The sequence below is a fragment of the Odocoileus virginianus genome, chromosome 5, assembly GCF_023699985.2.
Source record: "Odocoileus virginianus isolate 20LAN1187 ecotype Illinois chromosome 5, Ovbor_1.2, whole genome shotgun sequence".
Lineage (NCBI taxonomy): Eukaryota > Metazoa > Chordata > Mammalia > Artiodactyla > Cervidae > Odocoileus > Odocoileus virginianus.
The window spans coordinates 64,371,105-64,391,802 of record NC_069678.1 but is presented as its reverse complement, the minus strand read 5'-3'; the positions used below and the strand labels follow the sequence as shown (position 1 = coordinate 64,391,802).

The 20,698-nt window shown below is 36.1% G+C and overlaps 2 protein-coding genes across 7 annotated transcripts in view; one reads left to right on the top strand and one right to left on the bottom strand.

Moving 5' to 3' along the window:
* The first annotated feature begins 1,208 nt into the window (after nt 1-1,208).
* On the top strand, nt 1,209-13,400 carry USP1 (ubiquitin specific peptidase 1). The gene is made up of 9 exons (XM_020885481.2): nt 1,209-1,815; nt 3,819-4,057; nt 5,278-5,398; nt 6,088-6,192; nt 6,721-6,881; nt 8,218-8,906; nt 9,512-9,682; nt 10,351-10,552; nt 11,910-13,400. Exons 2-9 carry the CDS (start codon nt 3,888-3,890, stop codon nt 12,643-12,645), a joined length of 2,355 nt encoding a protein of 784 aa, XP_020741140.2. The 5' UTR covers nt 1,209-1,815; nt 3,819-3,887; the 3' UTR covers nt 12,646-13,400.
* A 2-nt stretch (nt 13,401-13,402) lies between these two features.
* The window catches only part of DOCK7 (dedicator of cytokinesis 7), a 188,715-nt gene continuing 181,419 nt past the window's right edge, over nt 13,403-20,698 (bottom strand). For all 6 annotated transcript variants that reach the window (XM_020885436.2, XM_020885453.2, XM_070468054.1 and 3 more), the window contains 2 exons: nt 18,192-18,359; nt 13,403-15,936 (listed from right to left, as the gene is read on the bottom strand). In XM_020885436.2, coding sequence (XP_020741095.1) covers nt 15,894-15,936; nt 18,192-18,359 — 211 coding nt within the window. In that variant the 3' untranslated portion in view covers nt 13,403-15,893. The remainder of the gene's footprint in view (nt 15,937-18,191; nt 18,360-20,698) is intronic.

The window sequence follows — 20,698 nt, the reverse complement described above, 5'->3', positions numbered from 1 at the left end:
CACCAACCACATGAAGACTTTTGGAACTTGCTCTTATCCCTACCTGGACCATTCACCCTCAGGTTCTTCCAAGGCTGGCTGCGCTTTCATTTAGCGCTCTACTCAAATGTCAAGACTGTAGTATTATTACCCAAGAGACCACACTCCTTATTTCCTTTCCTTATAACTCACGTGAAGTAAAGAATGCCTGCACATACTGGGCACCTAAAAACACGCTTGGTTAAATGAATTTGGATTGTACTTATTCTTCACTACACTTGCTTTGTGAGGTACCTCACCGAGGTAGGCGCACAACAGACAGAGGCAGAAACCAGGTAAGGCCTGCCTTGCCGTTTTTGAGCCCGTTAGTAAGGGCTGGCGCAGGATCCCCTTGCAGCTCCGTCAGCCAGAGCTGGGCCTTAAGAACGCTCTTTCATTTTCTTGTCCAGTCAGGAAGGGGAACGGGTAAGCAGGAGGAAATGAGGCACAGAGGGGCTGAAGAGGGATTCTCAACTTTGTAGCATTCAGTTGAGAGAGTATCTACTATTATTTACTGCGGCGCTTGTTTTTACTGGGTGGCCTAGGACCTGGGCCTGCGATTCGACACAGAAATCCCAAGCGCAACGGACTAAGCAAAGAAGTCGGCCATTTTCCCAAACTAATCTCCGGGTAACTCCGCCCAGGAGTGTACGCAGGAAACGGGGGCGGAATTTATTGTGGGCCTAGCTCCGGAAACCACACCCTCGCGGGCGTCCCACCTACGAGGATTCACAAAACTCAGAGCGAAATTTAACAGTCGGTAGCGAAAGCGCGCACTCGAAAGCCAATGAGAGCCCAAGGAAGGGAACAGCGCCTGAGGCACACTCTGTATGTCCAAAAATGATTGGCTGAAGTCCTCCTCTCTTCTTTTTGGTATTGGCTGAACTGCTTTTCCCCGCCCACCCAGCCCGCTTTTTGTCTAGGTACTTCTGATTGGCTTCTCCTGGGCGGCGGGTGGGCAGGGTTGGGGATTGTCATCACGGATTGGTGGATTTGAGTACCTGGCGGGTCCTTCCAGAGTAAGGAGTCCGTCCCATCTCTCTGTCCCGTCTCCCGACCCGTACGCTTTTCCCCAACTCTCGCGCACGAATGGTTAAAAAAAAAGGCCGGGACGGGAGGGCGGGGTGTTTGTGTGAGGCTCGAGCCCGCCAGCCAGGCCTCTAGCTCCCAGCGCGCGCCCTCAGCGAGGACCCGCGCGAGCTGCCCGTGACGCTGCCTGCGCTGTTTGAAACTGCAGAACCCGTTACGACCTTGGGGCAACTACCGTTCCAGCTGGTTCCGGAGTCCGGGCGTGCCAGAGGGGCGAGTGGCGGTCGCGAGGCGGCTCTGGCCTTTCGCGTCTCTGCAGCGTGGAGACTAGAACCGGCACTTTCGTAGGACGCCGCCTCCAGTCGCGGCGCTGGCGCGGGCGGAGGCTAAAACACGGGGGTCCTGAGACAGAGGAAAACGCGCCAAGTTCCCGTCTGTGGTGGAGTGAGGAAGACCCTAGCGGTTCGGGCGCCCGGCTAGCGGAGCCGCTTCTGGCGCTCCTTGCCGTCCTGGGGCGGGGCGGGCGCGGGAGGGCGCCGCTCCGGGGATGTAGTTGGTGCCCGCGCCAGGCAGGACCGAACTGCAGCCCGGGTTCCCGCTCTTAAGAGCGAATGGTCACTTCCCCGCGGGGAGGGCGATAGGGTCAGCTTTTCCGTGGGTCGGGGGCCCCCGCGGGCCCGGGGCAGGGGCTCACCTGTCGCACCCGCACTCAGCGGGGTTGGACTCGCCGGCGTCACCGCCGCGGACCTCGCTCTGGGCCATGACCAGGTAAGGAGGGCCCGTGGAGGAGGGGCCGGTTCCCGGGTGCCGCGGCAAGTTCGGCCGGCGCCCAAGGGGGCCGCAGAGAGGACCCCTGGCTCTTTGGGTTGCCGCGTCCCCGCCCAGCTGCCAGCCTAGCCCTCCAGTCAGCGGGCCGTACCCCTTCCAGCCGCCCCTGGGGACTCGAGCAGGTGCGGGCTGGGCGTAAATAGGCCAACTCCGCGGGCGAGGGGCCGGGCGCTATAGTTTCGCTCCCAGACGCCTGCCGCCCGCTGCGTCTGACGGGCACGGACGGCAACACCGTCCGTCATCTCCTCAGTTTCATTTCGGTTCTTAAGAGTGTGCAGGGTAGGGACAAGAAATGGTTGCGCTCACGTTGTTCTGTGTCGGTGGTTGCTAAATTTTACCGCGCAGTTTAACTTTCAGATTTTCTACAAGTTTTTAGAACGCCACGTGTCTTAAACCTTTGTCGAGGATGTTATCCTAGTTTTATATTTTTCGTGGAAAGTTAGAATTGAGTTGTGCCATATTAGAGGAAAGAACCTGAAACTAATGGGACTTTGTGTTCACGCTGTCATTTGGCCAAGAATATTTAATTTTCGATATATTGTGTTTTCTGCGAAACGATTTAGAGAAACATTTTTGACGTAACAGCCTCCCAGTGATAAGGACAGCCAGGAGCAAGAAGTGGTATAGCTTAAGATATGGCACCTGGTAAACAGTTGCATAGCCTAGGTAGGGCTAATGTTTAATCGTTGCTTTGAGGAGCCGTGAGGATTGGTTTATTGATTAAGATTGATAGTTATTTCAGCTGCTCGTTCGTTTTTTGTTGTTGTTTATCTTTAAGTCCGATTACTCTCAGAGAATCCAGTTTCCATCGTTTATTAGAATTGGCTCCTAAGAACAACCTTTGACAAGAATCACAAGTTCTCCTTAGGGATCCCTGACACTGTAGTGCAGGCTAGTTTATCATTAGTGATAGCATTTCATACAAATAATTTGAGTTGGAGTGTGGAAATTTGCTTTCTAGGTATTCCTGAGATGTCTCAAAAACAGGGCATGTTTCACTGCTGAGTTTAGTGTTGTGAATTCCCACGTCAGAGGCAGCCGAGTGAAATGCTTAAGGGTGCGAGTTTAGTTCATCCTTTACCTATATTTGAAAGTCATTGCTGAACTTTTGGACTCTTAACTGATTTTCTGGTAATAGATAATTATTTCTAATATCTTCCTAATGAAAAACAGGACTGAAGTGTAAAATGACTACCACAAATACAGCCTTTTTTTAAAAATCCAAGTTTTATTATAAAACAGGGAAGAAAGTTTGCACAAGGGAAGCTTTTTTTCCTACTTAAACCAGTGTTTTAATTCTGTAGTTAGAAAAAGTTTAGAAAATTAGTATATTTTGGTTTCTAGTGCATAAGAATTTGATATACACAAAATACAGCAGTTTTTTACACCATTATCTCAACTTCGAATACAGTTTATTACACAAGCTCTTAGGTGTAAACACGAGGTATAGGCCTTTTCTTGTATGCAGATTATACTTTAAATAGCTTATTTCATATAACTAGAAGAGACTTTAGAAGAACAACTCAAGTCACTTCTAGAACTCCTTTCATTTCCCATTCATCCCTCTTTTCCCCACCTTGTACTGTTGTTCAGTGTTTTCTGGATGAACTAATAGATGATAAAGTTTTTACCCTTTAATGATAATACTTTATCACAGATCTCTTACTAAAGTGGGGTATTTTGAGATACTACCCTTAAGTCTAATAGCAGGCTAATAAAAGTTCAGTATCATGACTTTTTTGTTGTTGTTTAAGAGTTAAGGACAAATGGCAGCTTGTTCATTTAAGCAGTAAACATTGACTGCCTCTTATTAGTGGGCATTAGATTTTTCCAATACAAAGTTCTAATTAGTACCATTCCTTGGTAAATTTGTTTTCAGAACTGGTGACTTTATTGCCAGCAGTTGATAACTGAAAACTAATAACCTTTTCTCTGATTAACAGATATGATTGGTGATTACAAGATCCCTATATAAGTTAATTCCTGTCAACTGCTTGGGATTTGAGGAGAAAATGCCTGGTGTCATACCTAGTGAAAGTAATGGGCTTTCAAGAGGTAGTCCATCCAAAAAAAACAGACTTTCCTTGAAGTTTTTTCAGAAAAAGGAAACCAAGAGAGCCTTGGATTTCACAGATTCTCAAGAAAATGAGGAAAAGACTTCTGAATATAAAGGGTCTGAAATGTATGTATGTTATTTTTAGCATATTTCTGTACTTCTAAAAATTATATATCAATGAAAAAGCAGAGAACTTGGTTTGATTTCTACAATCATTCTGACCTGATAGTCCACAGAGGGATATAAAAAAACACGTTAGTGAGACAAGTCTAGCAGTGTATAGTAGAAACCAGATAAAACTGCTGGTTCCCCACAGGGATCATGTCACAGTTAATATTATAACTCACTGAAATTGTGTTTGTACAGTTAGACTAACTTAGAGAAGTATTTATTGACTGAAATTATTTTTCAATTTTAACCAGATTGTAGTGCAACATGTTTTATGTAAGGATAAAGAAATTTGTGGTGGTCTTTTGGTTCGGAAGACCTGACAGTTACCTGAGATGCACTTTGTAGTCATACCTAGTATGTGAATTCTCAAACCTATAAGATACGTTTTTGGTGCAATAAGTCCTTCAGTGACTGAAAAGAGAGCAAAACAGAATGATATTCTTTGTTTCACCAGTAGTGTTCTAGTTGGAGTCTACACTTGCTCTAAATTCAACACACAGTCACTCTGCTATATGACTGATGTATATTTGGTCCCCTGTGTAATTTCCTAGTATTGGTATTTACCAATAATCAGTTTAGGAGATTATGTATAAACCTCTTGTTTACCAGCTTCATGTGTATAAATACCTTAAGGTATTAAGAATAATAACAACTATAAAATAAAAATGCTGTGAGGACTATTTGTTAAAATGAGCTCAAAGAATTATAAACTTGAACAATTCAGTTTTAAGTGAAGGACTGCTGTATAAGTATCTTCATAGACTTGGTTTCCTCTTAATCTTTTATTAACAGAATCTGACTTAGTGCAGCCTCTCCCAAATATTGTCATACTCCCAGGATTCTGTTCAGAATTAAACTACTTGATAAAAATGTCATGTTGGCTGAACAAATCATAGTACCAGTTTTGCAGTTTTCTACTTTGTGAAATGGGATTAACAGTCCTTTAGTGGAATTGTTTGAAGCTTGTTGGCTCTAATAATATTATTAAAGTGCTTGTAATACTTTTATTCTGGATGTACAGCAGTTTTTACACCTGTAAAGATTAATTCTGTTAAAGTGCCATCTAAATCTATGTACTTATCTACAACTTTTGGGGAAAGACTAAGTCTAGGGAAGTAGTATTCCCACTTTAAGATTTTACTTCGTTATCCGTTTCTTTTTTCTGTACTTAATAGTGATCAAGTTGTTCCTGCGGCACAGTCCTCGCCTGTAAACTGTGAGAAGAGAGAAAATTTGCTACCATTTGTGGGACTGAATAATCTTGGCAATACTTGTTATCTTAATAGTATACTTCAGGTAAGTTGACATAAAATTTTAGTATGCAAAGAATAATGTAACTGTTTTCTGAGAATCTAGGTTATTGGAGGATTTCAGTTGTCCATACTGTCTTTGCCTTTGATTGTAAATAAAACATAATGGGGTAAAATAATCATGATTCTAAATTCACGTTATAAATTTCCTTTGAGGTAAGAGAAAATTATACATTAACATTGGGATAGCAAAGTTAAGTAGATGTTAGTTAAATTGAAGATACTAAACCTTTAGTTTTCTGTCCAGTTGATTCTATATGATATGAGGAGAAGGGGACAAGGGGATGACAGAGGATGAGATGTTGGATGGCATCACTGACTCAGTGGAGGTAGTTTGAATAAGCTCCAGGAATTGGTGATGGACAGGGAAGCCTGGGGTGCTGCAATCCATGGGGTCGCTAAGAGTCGGACATGATTGAGCGACTGAACTGAACTGATACGGTTTTACTCCTTGAAACTACATATTTCATGTTGTACACTTCAGGCTCAGTGCTTTGCTACAGAGGAAAGATAGCAGGCTACTATGATGAAAGAGAACAATTTTTTACACATATTAATCTCAAAATTTTAAGTAATACTTATTTGAAAACATGCTCTTCAAAAAACATGATAGCATTTTAATGATTTTTTAGGTATATCGTTTTTGTAAATACTCAAAACAGTCTCATTTTATAGGTTTTATATTTTTGTCCTGGTTTTAAATCTGGAGTGAAGCACTTATTTAATATCATTTCAAGGAAGAAAGAAGCCCTAAAAGATGAAGCCAATCAAAAAGATAAGGTAAAAAATAAAATTAATAAAATTCACTTGCTTAGAAATGAAAAAGTAATAAATACAGAGGATTTGGGAGAATAACCAAGATTATTTCTCTTAAATTTACATGTGAAAATTAAATTTCTTATTGGCAATTATTTTTCATTCTTGTGGAGTAGGCAGTTTGCTTAATTATATCCCCTTTTATATTTTTCTCCAGTCCTCTTGATTTATTGTTTATCAGTAAACACTTTTACACATACCACCATAACAATATATTGTGCCCTTTTACCCTGTTGTATTTTCAAATTGACTCATTTTTACTATTTATGTAAATTTGAAGAAACCTTTGACTTAACATAATTAAGAAACCATTATCACCCACATAATAGAAAGTAAGCAAAAATATGCTTAAATTTTTTTTGAAGTTTATTTTGTATACTTCTGCAAAATTAGTCTTATGAAAGTAGAGTTAGAAAAACTAGTATTGTCTAGTGAGAAAATGGGGTAAGTTAATTTGTTCATAAATAAAAATATTTGTGTGTTTCTTGACAGGGAAATTGCAAAGAAGATGCTTTGGCAAGTTATGAACTAATATGCAGCTTACAGTCCTTGATCATTTCAGTTGAACAGCTTCAGGCTAGTTTTCTATTAAATCCAGAGAAATACACTGATGAACTTGCTACTCAGCCAAGGCGACTACTTAACACACTCAGGTATAGCTTATTATATGATTTTAGGATTCCGATTTAGCTATTTACTACTCTCTTTGGAGGAGAGTGATATGTGAACAATGGGGAGAATAAATGGCAAGGAAAACAGAAACAACAGGTCTACAGTCCTGATATCCCAGAGGCTCAAAAGACTGGAAATTTTTCCTAAGATTGGTACTAAATTCATTAAATCTGAATTTGTATGAGTTTATATTCATATTTACCTGTAATGTGAATATTCATACATTTCTGTAGAAGTAGTAATGTGTATAATTAGGGAATACTGTCCCTATTTTGTCAGTGATACATATTTTACTTATGTGCCAGGTTTTTTTAATTTGAAAATTTCTGAATTACCAAATACACTTGGTCCCAAGGATTTCAGATAGAAATCCTTTGGTCTGTATCCAAAATATGTTATACACAAGAACAACAAATTCCAAGCCTTCTATTTTTGTTGTGTGTACTCGGAAGAAAACTATTAACTGAATTAGATTTCTTTGTAGTATTGTCTTTAAAAAATGAAACTTTATCCTATATATAAAAAGGCTTTATCCAAAATATTACGGGGTTTTAAGTCTTTTAAAAATTCTTTCATCGTTTAGGGATAGACCTAGATGTAACTTACTGCCACACATTTGTTAAGAGGCAGTGTAGCATGGTGGCCAGGGCTAGGTTGAAGCTTGACTTTTGCATCTCTGTGACTGACCTGGACAAGTTATCTGTAAATAGTGGGGATATAATAGTTACCTCATAGTATTATTGTGAGGATTACACATATAAAAAGCATTTAGAAGGAATTCCCTGGTGGTCCAGTGGTTAAGACTCCATGCTTTCATTCCCTAGGACCTGAGTTTGACCCCTAGTCAGGGAATGAAGATCCCACAAGCAGTGTAGCTTGCCCATGCACCACCTCCTCCAAAATGAAAAGTTTGAGACTTTCCCCTGCAGTCCAGTGGTTAAGACTCTGCACATCCACTGCTGGGGCACAGATTTGATCTCTAGTCAGGGAATTAGATCCCACAAGCTGTGCTGCAAGGCCATAATAACTTACCTATCCATATATAACACATTTTGAATAAAATGTGCATAGTAAACATTGTGTACATATTAGCTATTATTAATAGTATTTAGGAGATCAAAGTATTTGTGATGATGAAAATGAGATTAAATCTGTTTTTCAGTTAAAAGTTTACCTAAACGTTTACCTAAAAGTTTCCGATTAGTAGCTGAATAAATATTTCTGGGCTTTAATAGTTCTGTAATGGCAAGGTGGTTTTTTGTTTTGGTATTATATCTTCAAAACTAGAATAGATGAAATGAAAATTTTTGTTTATAGGGAACTCAACCCTATGTATGAAGGATATCTACAGCATGATGCACAGGAAGTATTACAGTGTATTTTGGGAAACATTCAAGAAACATGCCAACTCCTAAAAAAAGAAGAAGTAAAAAATGTGGAAGACTTATCTGCTAAGATAGAAGAAGAATATCAGAAAGAGGAAATGAGTGATAATAACAGCATGGAGATGGACAGTATGAGGCATTCTGAAGACTACAGAGAAAAACTCCCAAAAGGAAATGGGAAAAGAAAAAGTGATGCTGAATTTGGTAACATGAAAAAAAAAGTTAAAATCTCTAAGGAACACCAGTCTTTGGAAGAAAACCAGAGACAAACCAGATCAAAAAGAAAAGCTGCAGGTGATACATTAGCGATTCCTCCTAAAATAACCCCCAAGCACATTTCTGAAAATGAGAATGCAAGATCCTCCCAAAGGAAATCAAAAGTTAAAATAAATTGGTTAAAGTCTGCAGCTAAGCAACCCAGCATTCTTTCCAAGTTCTGTAGTATGGGTAAAATAGCAACAAACCAAGGATCCAAAGGACACTGTAAAGAAAATGAATATGATCTTGAAGAGGACTTGGGGAAGTATGAAAATGATAATACAACTAATGATTGTGAACTTGAGTCTCCAGGGAATAATGATATGCCCATTAATGTTAATGAAGTTAAGCCCATAAACAAAGGTCAGTATAATTTATTCTTGAACATTGATAGGAAGATTAACAGCTGCAGAATTGGAATTTTTTTAGATGCATATACATCTGGTTTAACACAATGTGAACTAGTTTTTCAAGCACTGCACTTATATGTATTTTGTGTGTATCTTAATAGTAATTTATGTTTATAAATTAGGGGAGTTTAATACATCTTAATGACAAGAGAATATTTTATCCCTTTATATATGCAGTATTTGACGTAAACTCATGAAAGAAATTGCATCTACTAGGTAGTTGTATCATAATTGAACTGGATTTCTACTTAGGTTCACACAGATCTCAGGGAAAATTTGTAGAACTGACATGCTTTGGGATATCTTTGGGAAGGGAGTTTTAAGACACAATTGTGTTGAAACTCTTCATTGAGGTAACAGTAATTGATATATTCAAAATTTTCTTTACAGGGAGTTTATATTACATGATTGTCACCTCTTAATGCTAATAAGCAAGTTGAAATGTGAAAATCAGCCTTTTATTCATGTCTACTTTAAATGGAATAATGGTTATTTGGGCTGTACTGAAAAACTCATCTGTATAGATTTAGATTTGTGTTTTCTTTTTTTTTGTTTTAGGTGCAGAGCAAATTGGATTTGAGCTAGTTGAAAAATTATTTCAAGGTCAGCTGGTATTACGGACTCGTTGCTTAGAATGTGAAAGTTTAACAGAAAGAAGAGAAGATTTTCAAGACATCAGTGTACCAGTGCAAGAAGATGAGCTTTCCAAAGTAGAGGAGAGTTCTGAAAGTAAGCGAAATCTGAGTCTTGCACAGATCATGGGATAATTTCAGTTTTCCTCAACAAAACAGTCTAATAAGTAGCTTATATAATTATTGAGGGAAAAAACCGTCTTTAGTGTAATAAAATCGTTCTCTTGTATAGCTTCATTTGTTAATAGTTAACTATATTTGAAAATTGTGGCATCTTTATTTTGATGTATAGAGTATGTTATAATGAGAAAATGAAATGCTTTAATAAGTTGATTTTTGGCTACCTGAATATCTGTGCTGTCGAGGATATTTTTGTTGACAACATATTTGAACCTAATGTTCTGTTGTGTAAACCACAGAAAGAAGAGTAATGTCATGGGAAATGATCGAGACTGGTTTACCTGTTTAGATATTGTAAATCTACTTAAATATAAACTAAAATCTGTGTCGCATGGAGTCAGAGTAGGCTTATTTTGATTTTGCTGTCTCTTTTTCTTCAATATTTTTTGACCAGATATGAAATATTTAGAGGTATGTGCTCTGTTGAAGAAAGTTACTAGTTTCTGAAACTAAAAATAAATCTCTTTAGTTATTATTTAGGAAGGATTAGTCAATTAAAAGTGCATGCTGATTTTGAATATAAAAAGTTGTAGCTTAGCTTTTGAGAGATTTTTCACTTGTGAGTGACAGGATTCTCTTGTGTAGTTTCTCCAGAGCCAAAAACAGAAATGAAGACCCTGAGATGGGCAATTTCACAATTTGCTTCAGTGGAAAGGATTGTAGGAGAAGATAAATATTTCTGTGAAAACTGCCATCATTACACTGAAGCGGAACGAAGTCTTTTGTTTGACAAAATGCCTGAAGTTATAACTATTCATTTGAAGTGCTTTGCTGCTAGTGGCTTGGAGTGAGTATTCTGAAGTTTTATTCAAAATACTATGATATTTATTATAAAGGGAAAAAAAGGTCATTTTAACCCTTGCTAATATTTCTTGACTATCAAAATCATTTTATTTAATAAATAACATAAAGTATGTCTTATACACGTGTGTGTGTGCTAAGTTGCTTTAGTCATGTTCAACTCTTTGCAACCCCGTGGACTGCAGCCTGCCAGGCTCCTCTGTTCATGGGATTTTCCAGGCAAGAATACTGTAGTGGGTTGCCATGCCTTCCTCCAAGGGATCTTCCCAAACCAGGGATGAAACCCACATCTCCTACATTGGCAGGCAGGTTCTTTACCAGTATTGCCACCTTGGGAAACCTCTTACATGGATTTTATAAGTACATAGAGGTTGTATTAATAATTACTAGTAGGTAATGAGTTAACTAATACATAACCAATCAGAGGGCTGCTGCTCAGACGCAAGTCTGATGACAAAAAACAAACATTATTGGAATATAGACCCCACTCAGCTTCACCACTCAGGGACTGTCCTTAAGACTTCTTTCATCTCTTCCTGCTGTCAGCATCCAGCTGCATATGATTTGTTCATTTTCATTCCTTATTAGATTATTGTAATGGATTGGATTAAAGCAAGGCACAAATTTTGTTTATACATCAGCATTTTTTTTTGAGGGGAGAGAAACAAGCAAAATTAGTTTTAAGGTAAGTAAGCCAGGAAATAAAACAAGTATGAACAATTTGAGAGATTTTTCTATAGTTGAACATTTAAGTATTTGAAAGATTTAAAAATATCAAAATTCTAGTTATTTTTAGATAGACTGCCTTTTCTGACATGTAAATATAATGTCATTGTCGCTTTTATTCCTTTCTATATTAATGAGTTGTTTGAAATTACCATGAGAGCTTCCCAGTAGCTCTCCACACGTTTCATTTTGCCAGAAGATGACATAGTCCTTTCTTTCAGTGGACTTTTTCTTTGCTACAGTATAGCTTTTTCTTGTCCCCAAATCTTGGTTGTAGAGACAGACTTCACACTACAATGATTTATTAGATTTACAGGAAAAGAGATTTGAAGATCAGTGGTTTTTTAAAATGTTATTTTCAAAATTTACTGTACAAAATTAGGAAAATAAATAAAAGGGGGAAATGCCATATATCCTACACAGAAGCACCTATTAGTACTGTAGGTATTTCAGTATTCTTTGTGTAAATGTCATACAAAATTTGGGTGGTGTTTTGTTTTTATTCATATGAGCAATAAAAAGGTTTGTTCAGCCTTTTTACTTGGTTTCACATTGGGTGTAAAACTGAATATATAAAGTGGAATCCCAGAAAACCATTTTTTTTTTTCCTTTCAAAGGTTTGACTGTTATGGTGGTGGACTTTCCAAGATCAACACTCCTTTACTGACACCTCTTAAATTGTCACTAGAAGAATGGAGCACAAAGCCAACCAACGACAGCTATGGACTATTTGCAGTTGTGATGCATAGTGGCATTACAATTAGTAGTGGGCACTATACTGCTTCTGTTAAAGTCACTGACCTTAACAGTTTAGAACTAGATAAGGAAAATTTTGTGATCGACCAAATGTGTGAAATAGGTAAGCCAGAACCATTGAATGAGGAGGAAGTAAGGGGTGTGGTTGAAAATTATGACAATGAAGAAGTGTCTATTAGGGTCAGTGGAAATAACCAGCCAAGTAAAGTTTTGAACAAAAAAAATGTAGAAGCTATTGGACTTCTTGGAGGACAAAAGAGCAAGGCAGATTATGAGTTATACAACAAAGTGTCTAATCCTGATAAAGTTGCCAGTACAGCACTTCCTGAAAATAGAAATTCTGAGACTAACAGTACTAATGGGACCCATGAATCTGATAGTAACAAGGAATCCAGTGACCAAACAGGCATTAACATTAGTGGTTTTGAGAACAAAATTTCGTATGTAGTGCAAAGCTTAAAGGAGTTTGAGGGGAAGTGGTTGCTTTTTGATGATTCTGAAGTGAAGGTTACTGAAGAGAAGGACTTTTTGAATTCTCTTTCCCCTTCTACATCTCCTACATCTACTCCTTACTTGCTATTTTATAAGAAATTATAGAGTGATTGTATTTTCCTTGTGTGTATATTAAAGAGACATGGATAAACATTGGTAAATTGATGACATCAAACTAGCTTATCTTTTGAAGCTATTGGATATTATTGGTCTCTAGGTTTTTATATAAATAGTGAAATTTGAATTATTGAAAACCATGTTAATTTTTAGAATTCATTTTCCTTAGTAGAGACTAGTGATACATTAGCTTCTGGGAACAAACTTGTATAGGTTCTTAACTGAATTATTCAAAATTGAAGCATTTAAACACTTTTGAATTTACATCTATCTTTTTTGTTTGCTTTTTAAAATAAAGTGCTTGTATTTGTATCTCCATATTTTGGAGTAATTATCTACACAATGTTTATAGGTCTTGTGGTTTTTCAGCTAAGAAGCAGAATCTCATTTCAGTACATATAGTTTTGTAAATCATAAACCAAACCTTAGATGGGCTATATTACAGGCACAAACCCTGGAATATGTATGTATTCACAACAGCATACATTTTGTGCCTTGAATCACTTTGAAAAATATCTCAGAAAACCTGTAGAGTCAGTCCTCTTCTATCTTCACCAGAATTTTATGTGTATTTATGAAAATGATTCTGTATACTAGTAAATCTTTGGGGGTATGGGCTAATTTGTATCCCTTTAGTCATACTGCATGATCTGTATATAGTACATCAAACTTAGAGGTGTGACCTTAAATTTAACTTTTTTAAAAACCAGGAGGTCAATAAAATGTAAACTGCTTAACAACGATGTATACAAATGCTTGAAGAATTTTTTACTTGCATATTTTTACCATATATGTAGCTGGATTCTCTTTAAAAAAAGAATGTGTGTGTGTATATATACACACACAAACATACTATAAACATACATACATAGAAGAAAATAAACATGCATAATTACCTTTAATAATACTCAATACTTTCTGACAGTTGGAGGTGAAGAACTTTTCAAATAGAAATTGTGCTTATTGGTCCATCTTAACTGTCATACCTAGTTTTCCTTTAAAGTAGATGTATAACTTTAAGGAATCCAAAACTGGAGAACTTAAGGCTTTAGGCACAGAAAAACTGGGTTAAATTTTCACTTTAACATTAAATTGGTAAATAATCAATTATGACTTGTTAAAGGACATTCCTGATATTGAGAATATTAAAAATCCAAAGAATATATAATTCTTGGAATAACACTGCTATACCCCACTTCAACAAATAAGAGTACCAGTCAACTAATAATCTATACAGTTAATGTCTTGCAAATTCTTTTACAAGATGGTGTGATATAAAAAGTCACAGTTCACACCTCTTTTTACATTCAGAATCAATGGGACCTTTTGAAAATAAGAGCTCGGAACACCACCCATAAACAGTTAGGGAGTCACTAATAGAACTCTTAACACATCCTTAACATTACTTTATGAGCTCTGATGGAGTAGTTCTAGGACAGAACTTGGGCTTCTGTAACACTCAAGAGACAGCTATGGTTAAGAACTAGTATAGCTTGCTGACACAAAAATTTTCTCTCAAGAAAACTGAAGAACACAGTAGGCTAAATTCATAAGTGTTCAGTTATACCAATGTTTTGAGAGGAAACATTAAGTCATACAAATCTTAAAGTTCTTGATAGTCTCTGAGATGGGTGGCAATCCAAATTCTCACATATGTGTGACTTTATGAGAAATGACCTAGAAATTAATATTTTCTTTCCTCCACCCTTAAGAGGAGACTGTAAATAAGTTACCATTTTTTGCTTGCTTTAAAGAGTTTCTGTCCTTGATTCTGCCTTTCCTTATTGTCCATCTGGATCCTCTGTTTTCAAATATTTATTTTTGAGGTTATGCTTTTCTGACTCCCTAGTTGACCCATTTTGGTTCACCTGTAACTCACCTGAAAAACCTTTGAGATTGTCTTTGAACTGATGTAGATAAGAGGAATTTGAGATAATATTGCCTGTTAAAAAGAGGCTGAAGCATGGGATATTAGCCATTATATCTATGCTCTTAGAAGAATGAAAGTACCGTGTTTGATCAGGTCTTCAGTGATTCATGTAAGTGGTCAGTAGATCAAAGGGACAGATTACAAGTGATCCTTCCTAAAACTGCACAAAGAAAAAATGTTCAGACATTTTCAGAAATCCTTAATATACTCTTCCTTGGAGAAGCTTGCCAAATATATGTTGGAAAAAAACCTGAATTAGTTTTTCATATCATAAAAGTTACAATTTTAAATTAATTACCTCTCAACTTTAATTGACAGGTAGTTTTACCTTTTATACATGTACTTTGTAAAATCTATACAAGTATCAAAAAATATAACTTCTTATCCACCTGATAGATGAAAATCAAACACTAACTCATTTTTATGGTGATGTAAATAAGATAAGTTTAAAGCAGATTTCTAATTTATCAGTTTAGATCACTAAAAACTGATGAAATGACTGGCTTATTTAATTTGAAACAGGAGTTGTTCATTTTAGTTGCTAAGAGTCAGCTCATACTAGCATTAACTATAAGGTTGAGTCAGAGATCAAACTGGGTATTAACTATCCTAGGGTATAATCATTTATAGAGAGAAGTTACCAGGTAGTTACTTCTGCAGTTCTAAATACCATTTTGGGGTGTCTGGAAAATACCTTAGAAACCAGTCTGAAGACTTAAGCCAATTATCAACTTATTTCCACCTATTTATTTAATTTGGAGCTATTATGTGGGCCCATAAAGTGACTGTCAATTATGATTTTCATTTTGCTATTTTTGCAACTATTTCTTGAATCACCTAACTCATTCTCTGCTTTTATCAATAAAAAAATTTTTTAAGTCTTTTAATTAGTGTAAACGTTCACATATTTAATAGTACCTTTAAAATAAGCATTACTACATTTAAAATGGTTCCAAACAAATCTATAAATGGTAATATAAATTAAAAAATACAAACTTAAAGTAAATAAATTTAACGTTAGCTATGGTATAAATAATGGTAAATGTAAGTGTACCTTTGAGTCATTAAAATGTCTTTTTAAAAAAGGACAGCATATTATCAGAACATTAGAAACCACAGCCATGATTCTCAAACTTCACCAATTGCCATTTGATGTTATTTTGGCCACTGCGTTCTTCCATGAGTAAATTAATGCTATAATTTCCAGAATTAAGTCCCAAGTCTTTTTCAATAGCTCTTAAATTCTTTTCACACTCAGTGTTGAATACATGGCTTTTTTCAAATGAATAAAACAAGTGCATTTAAATTAGAGATCCATTTTGCGCAGACTCATTCGACTGAAGGAATCTCTGGAGAGAAAATGAAAGAATATAACTATGAGTAAACAATTTTTATATAATCCTCTAAAATGTTTACATGCTTTCTGCCAGTTATCTCAAAGTTTTGCCACCAAAAGCTTATTAACTTTTAAAACTTGTGCAAGCAGAGCTCTTCACTTTCAAGTTACATGCTCATCCTACACACTATTGCTCTATATATTCTAACTTGTAGACTTCTCTATAGGTTTGAAGTAACACTGTCCAGGTCCATTGATCATTTATTCATTTGTCCAATAACTGTATTAGATATTTGATTAAACAGGTACTAAGGGGTAATGGGAGAGATTTCAGGAGCTTTACTTGAGGTTAAAAGGCAAAACACAGGTATTTTATTTAAAATAGTAAACTCTAAGCCTTAAATCAGTGGCTCTCAAGTTTTGGGCATTTAGGTCCTTTATACACTCTTAAAATTGAGGACCCCAAAGGAAGCTTTTGTTTATGTGGCTTATATGTTGATATTTACAAAAATAGAAATTAAGACTATTTAAAATCATTTCATAAAATAAACCATTATACATTACTGTAAATGGGATTTTTTATTAAAATTTGCAATAATTTTAGAAGAGTAAATTTAGAAAATTATTTTTAAAATAATTTTTAAATATTTTAAAATAAGTAAATTTAGAAGATAATTTTGCTTATCTTTCCTGACATAAATGTTAATGTCTTAAGATTTACAATCTCTAGAAAAGGAGAGGACAGATACAAAGAGATTGTATTCAGCTTTGAATCTCAAAACTTGGTTTTGTTTTTTTTGGAAAATAGCAGTCTTGGAAGATAGTTTGTCAAGAAAAAGTGTTTTCTAAGCTCCAAAAAACTGCCTGCAAATACTAAAAACCAAAGTTTGGAGGAATAACCATCATAGTAGAAGGCATACTGGTGTGAGGGAAGCTTCCTTTAGACAGAAACAGTAAGTCTTTCCACTGAAAGGAGTTGGAGAAATTTGATGGAAGTGAGACTAGCATTAGGAGACCTGACTATTTCAGGGACCAGCACTCTATCCCAGGACCTTTGACCAATGAATATAAGACTGGTGAAGGTAGGTAGAGGCAAGAAGTAGTCAGACATTCCGAAAAGACTAAAGGGGAAGCCAAAAGTGGAGGGGACTAGTGTTGCTTCCCAACAAGAGTTTCAAGAGGAAACCACCTAGGGTGTCTTGCATAGTAAAATATATTTTGCCAGAGAAGGGCTCTAAAACAGGCCTTTTGGTCTCCTGCTCCTGTACATGGTCTGTCTACATGTTCCCTGCAGGGGATGTGACATACAGCGTGCACTTGGTATGTATTTTCAGAGGTCTAGCAGTACACAAATATTCTGTCACTGGAGAACAGCGAATATTACCAGATAATCAAATAGCCAGCTTCATTTTCTTATGTATCAATAGCATACATGCTGTTTATATAAGCAACTTCAAATGCCTTCCAAATATTTGATCAAGTATAATTTAATAGCTTCACTGTTATAATTTTTTTAAAAGGGGGTGGTAAAATATTGGTGCCACAATAATTCAAGAGATGTATGTACATTTTGATTTAAAAATGCAAAGAATGCACTTTACTTTTAGCAGTTATCATGCCCTGTCCAGAATTCAGGGGTTAAAAGTAAAAATGTTAAGTGCTGTCCTTGGAACTTGACATGCCATTTAATTTCCACAACCTCTTCAAGGCAAGTATTTTACAGAGGAGAAATCTAAAATTAGATTAAATTATCTACTCAAAATTAGGATCAGCTGTAGAAAATTCCAAGTTATTTCCACTTCTAATTTTGTCACACTGAGAAAATAAAGGAAAATAGTGATGCTTTCTTGATACTCAGCGCAGGTATCTGTTTTTATCCAAATCTAGAAGGACATATTATATACTATTTACTGTCAGGGATAATGGAAATGAACACCCAGCTTCAGGGTATATTCTAGCAAATTCTCAACAGAAATACCAGAAACTTTGACAGGACATTAAAAGAAACAGTTTTAGAAAATAAAACTTATGTGTGGTATCCTGGTTAGTATGAGAACTTGACTTTATTATTCTCTTTATCACAGACTTTTATCTGGTAGGCTGGTTCAGGTATAGCTGACAGAAGGCTTACAAAAGTTGAACTTGTTAGGTTTCAGAAGACATAATATTTGAAGCCATTTAATAAAATGTAAACAAATTCACTATTTAAATAATTCAAGTGGATTTCATTTTTCTGAAGATACAAAATAAAAGAAAAAACATGCATACCTGTGGCAGGTAACAGGTAATACTGCCTTGTATAACTGAGGGATCTTTCGGTTTATCAGAGGCTGTAGGGCCTCTTTAAGGCGATGATAATTTCTCTCCAGTTCCCTTTGATACTCCTTTTGATCTGGCCCAATTAAGCTCTTATTTTTCCTTAAGGCATCTTCACACCTAGGGAAAACAGTGTGTCATCAAAAGATTTCTTTTGACATCGTTTGAAGGCTTAGTGCTACATATATATATATATATATATATATACATACCATGATGAGGGCATTGTTTGTCTGTTGTATGTTAAACATCCTCTCCTGCAATTAGGTTTAAGGTAGGGAAGCGAGGACCAACATAGTTTCTTTAAAATCTAATTTCCACTTTCAGTTTTCACAGTTGAAAATTATGTATTTTTTAATATTAAATCTGACACCCCCTCCCCCTCCACACACACACATCACCATTAGACTGTAAGTTCTTTAAGGTATATAACCATACTCATTTACTCAATGGCATCTGGCACAGTGGTTTGCCTGTATTCAAATAAAAGTTTCTTAAATTAATAGATAGACTTCCCTGGTGGCTCAGTAATAAAGAATCAGCCTGCCAACGCAGGAGATGTGAGTTCAACCCCTGGGTCAGGAAGATTCCCTGGAGAAGGAAATGGCAACTCACTACAATATTCTCGACCGGGAAATCCAAGGTACACAGGAGCCAGGCATGCTATATAGTCCATGGGGTCACAAAAGAGGAGGCCATGACTTATCAGTGAAAAAAAAAAATTGAATAGTTTGATATTGCTATTCAATTCAGATTATTTAAGAAAAACTATCTGGACTCCAAAAGATAAATGGAAAAAGTGTGTTTAAAAAGTATACATATCTCTCTCATAAAGTAATTAGCCTCCAACTAATAAGAATAAATGGAAAAAAAAAGTATACATATCAATGCTTGTAGAATGCAGCTAAAGTGATACCTAGAGGAAAATGTACAGCCTTAAATGCTTATACTAAGGAAAGAAGGCTAAAACTGAAGAGCTAATCAGCAATTTGAAAAGAATAAACTCTTAGGTGTAAGGAAGAAAATAAAATATAAAGTATGATAACTCTATATTTTAAAAAATGTAGAAGTTGGTTGTTTGAAAAATCTTAAATAGACTAAACTCTGGCAAGAATAAATGAGAGAAGGCCAGGTATCGTCTTCTAGATATGAAAAATGAGAGGTCAAATATAGCAGAAGTTTATAAAGGCACAGGATATTATGTACAATTTAATGCAAATAAATCTGAAATTCTACTTTTCTAGATTTATCAAAACACTCAAGTAAAAATATGAATAATCCAAAAACCATCAAATCAGTCAAATCACAAATCTACCCACAGAGAAAACACAAACAGGCAAATTCTACTTAACAGTCTAAGGATAGATAATCCCACTGTAACACGACAATTCTGAATATATAAAAAACTTCTATAGGAGGAAAAAACAACTATTCCTGAGAAGAATTTCAAACTCACTTTTCAAGGTTGGGATACCAAAACTTAATGGGGGCTATAAGAAACAGCTTGTAATTCAATCTCATCCACGAAAACAGGTGCAAAACTCCCAAACAATAAGAAACTGTCCTAACACCGTATTACATCCCTACTCCCTACACACAACCCACCTGATAAAATTTTTAAATACTGTCATGACAAACTTGTAGCATAACTACAAACTCGTGGGAACTTTTCACCTAATTAAAAATATCTACAAAATACATGAAGAAAACATTATACTCAACGATGAAAAATTTACTTTAGATCAGAAATAAGAAAATGATGCCCTCTATCATTATTCCTATCCAGCACAGTTTATTAGAGATCCTAAACAGTACAGTAAGGAAAAGGTTCTACACATAAATTATTAGAATTAACAAGTGAATTTGGCAATATTCTCATGTAAAGCATGTAAAAATAAATTGCATTTCTGTATGCCAGCAAATAGAAAATAAATTTAATTTAAAAAAAATATTTATTTGGCTCTGTTGGGTCTTAATTTTGGCACATGGGCTAGGTTGCCTGGCAGCAACTGGAATTTTCCCAGACCAGGGATCAAACCCACAGCCCCTGCTTTGCAAGGCAGATTTTTTACTACTGGGCCTCCAGGGAAGTCCCCAAAAATGTAATTTTTAAAAATACCATTAACAAAAGTATAAAAATATCAAATACCAAAGATTAAGTGAAAAGATAAAGTCTCTACAGAAAAATTTTAGAAAAACATTTAGAGGATATAAGTAAACGGAGAAATATACCATATTTGTAGACTGGAAGAGTCAATTCTCTTTCCTTGAACAAAATGTGAGAGGAATTGCTCTATCATTTATAAAAGTTTATTATAAAGCTGCAGTAATTAAGACAGCATATTAGTCAAAGAGAGATAAATAAAACAATGGAAGAAAAAAATCTTAGAAACTAATGCACACAAAGTGAGCACTTGATGTATTAACAGTGTAAAGCAGTGGAGAAAGGGTAATCTTTG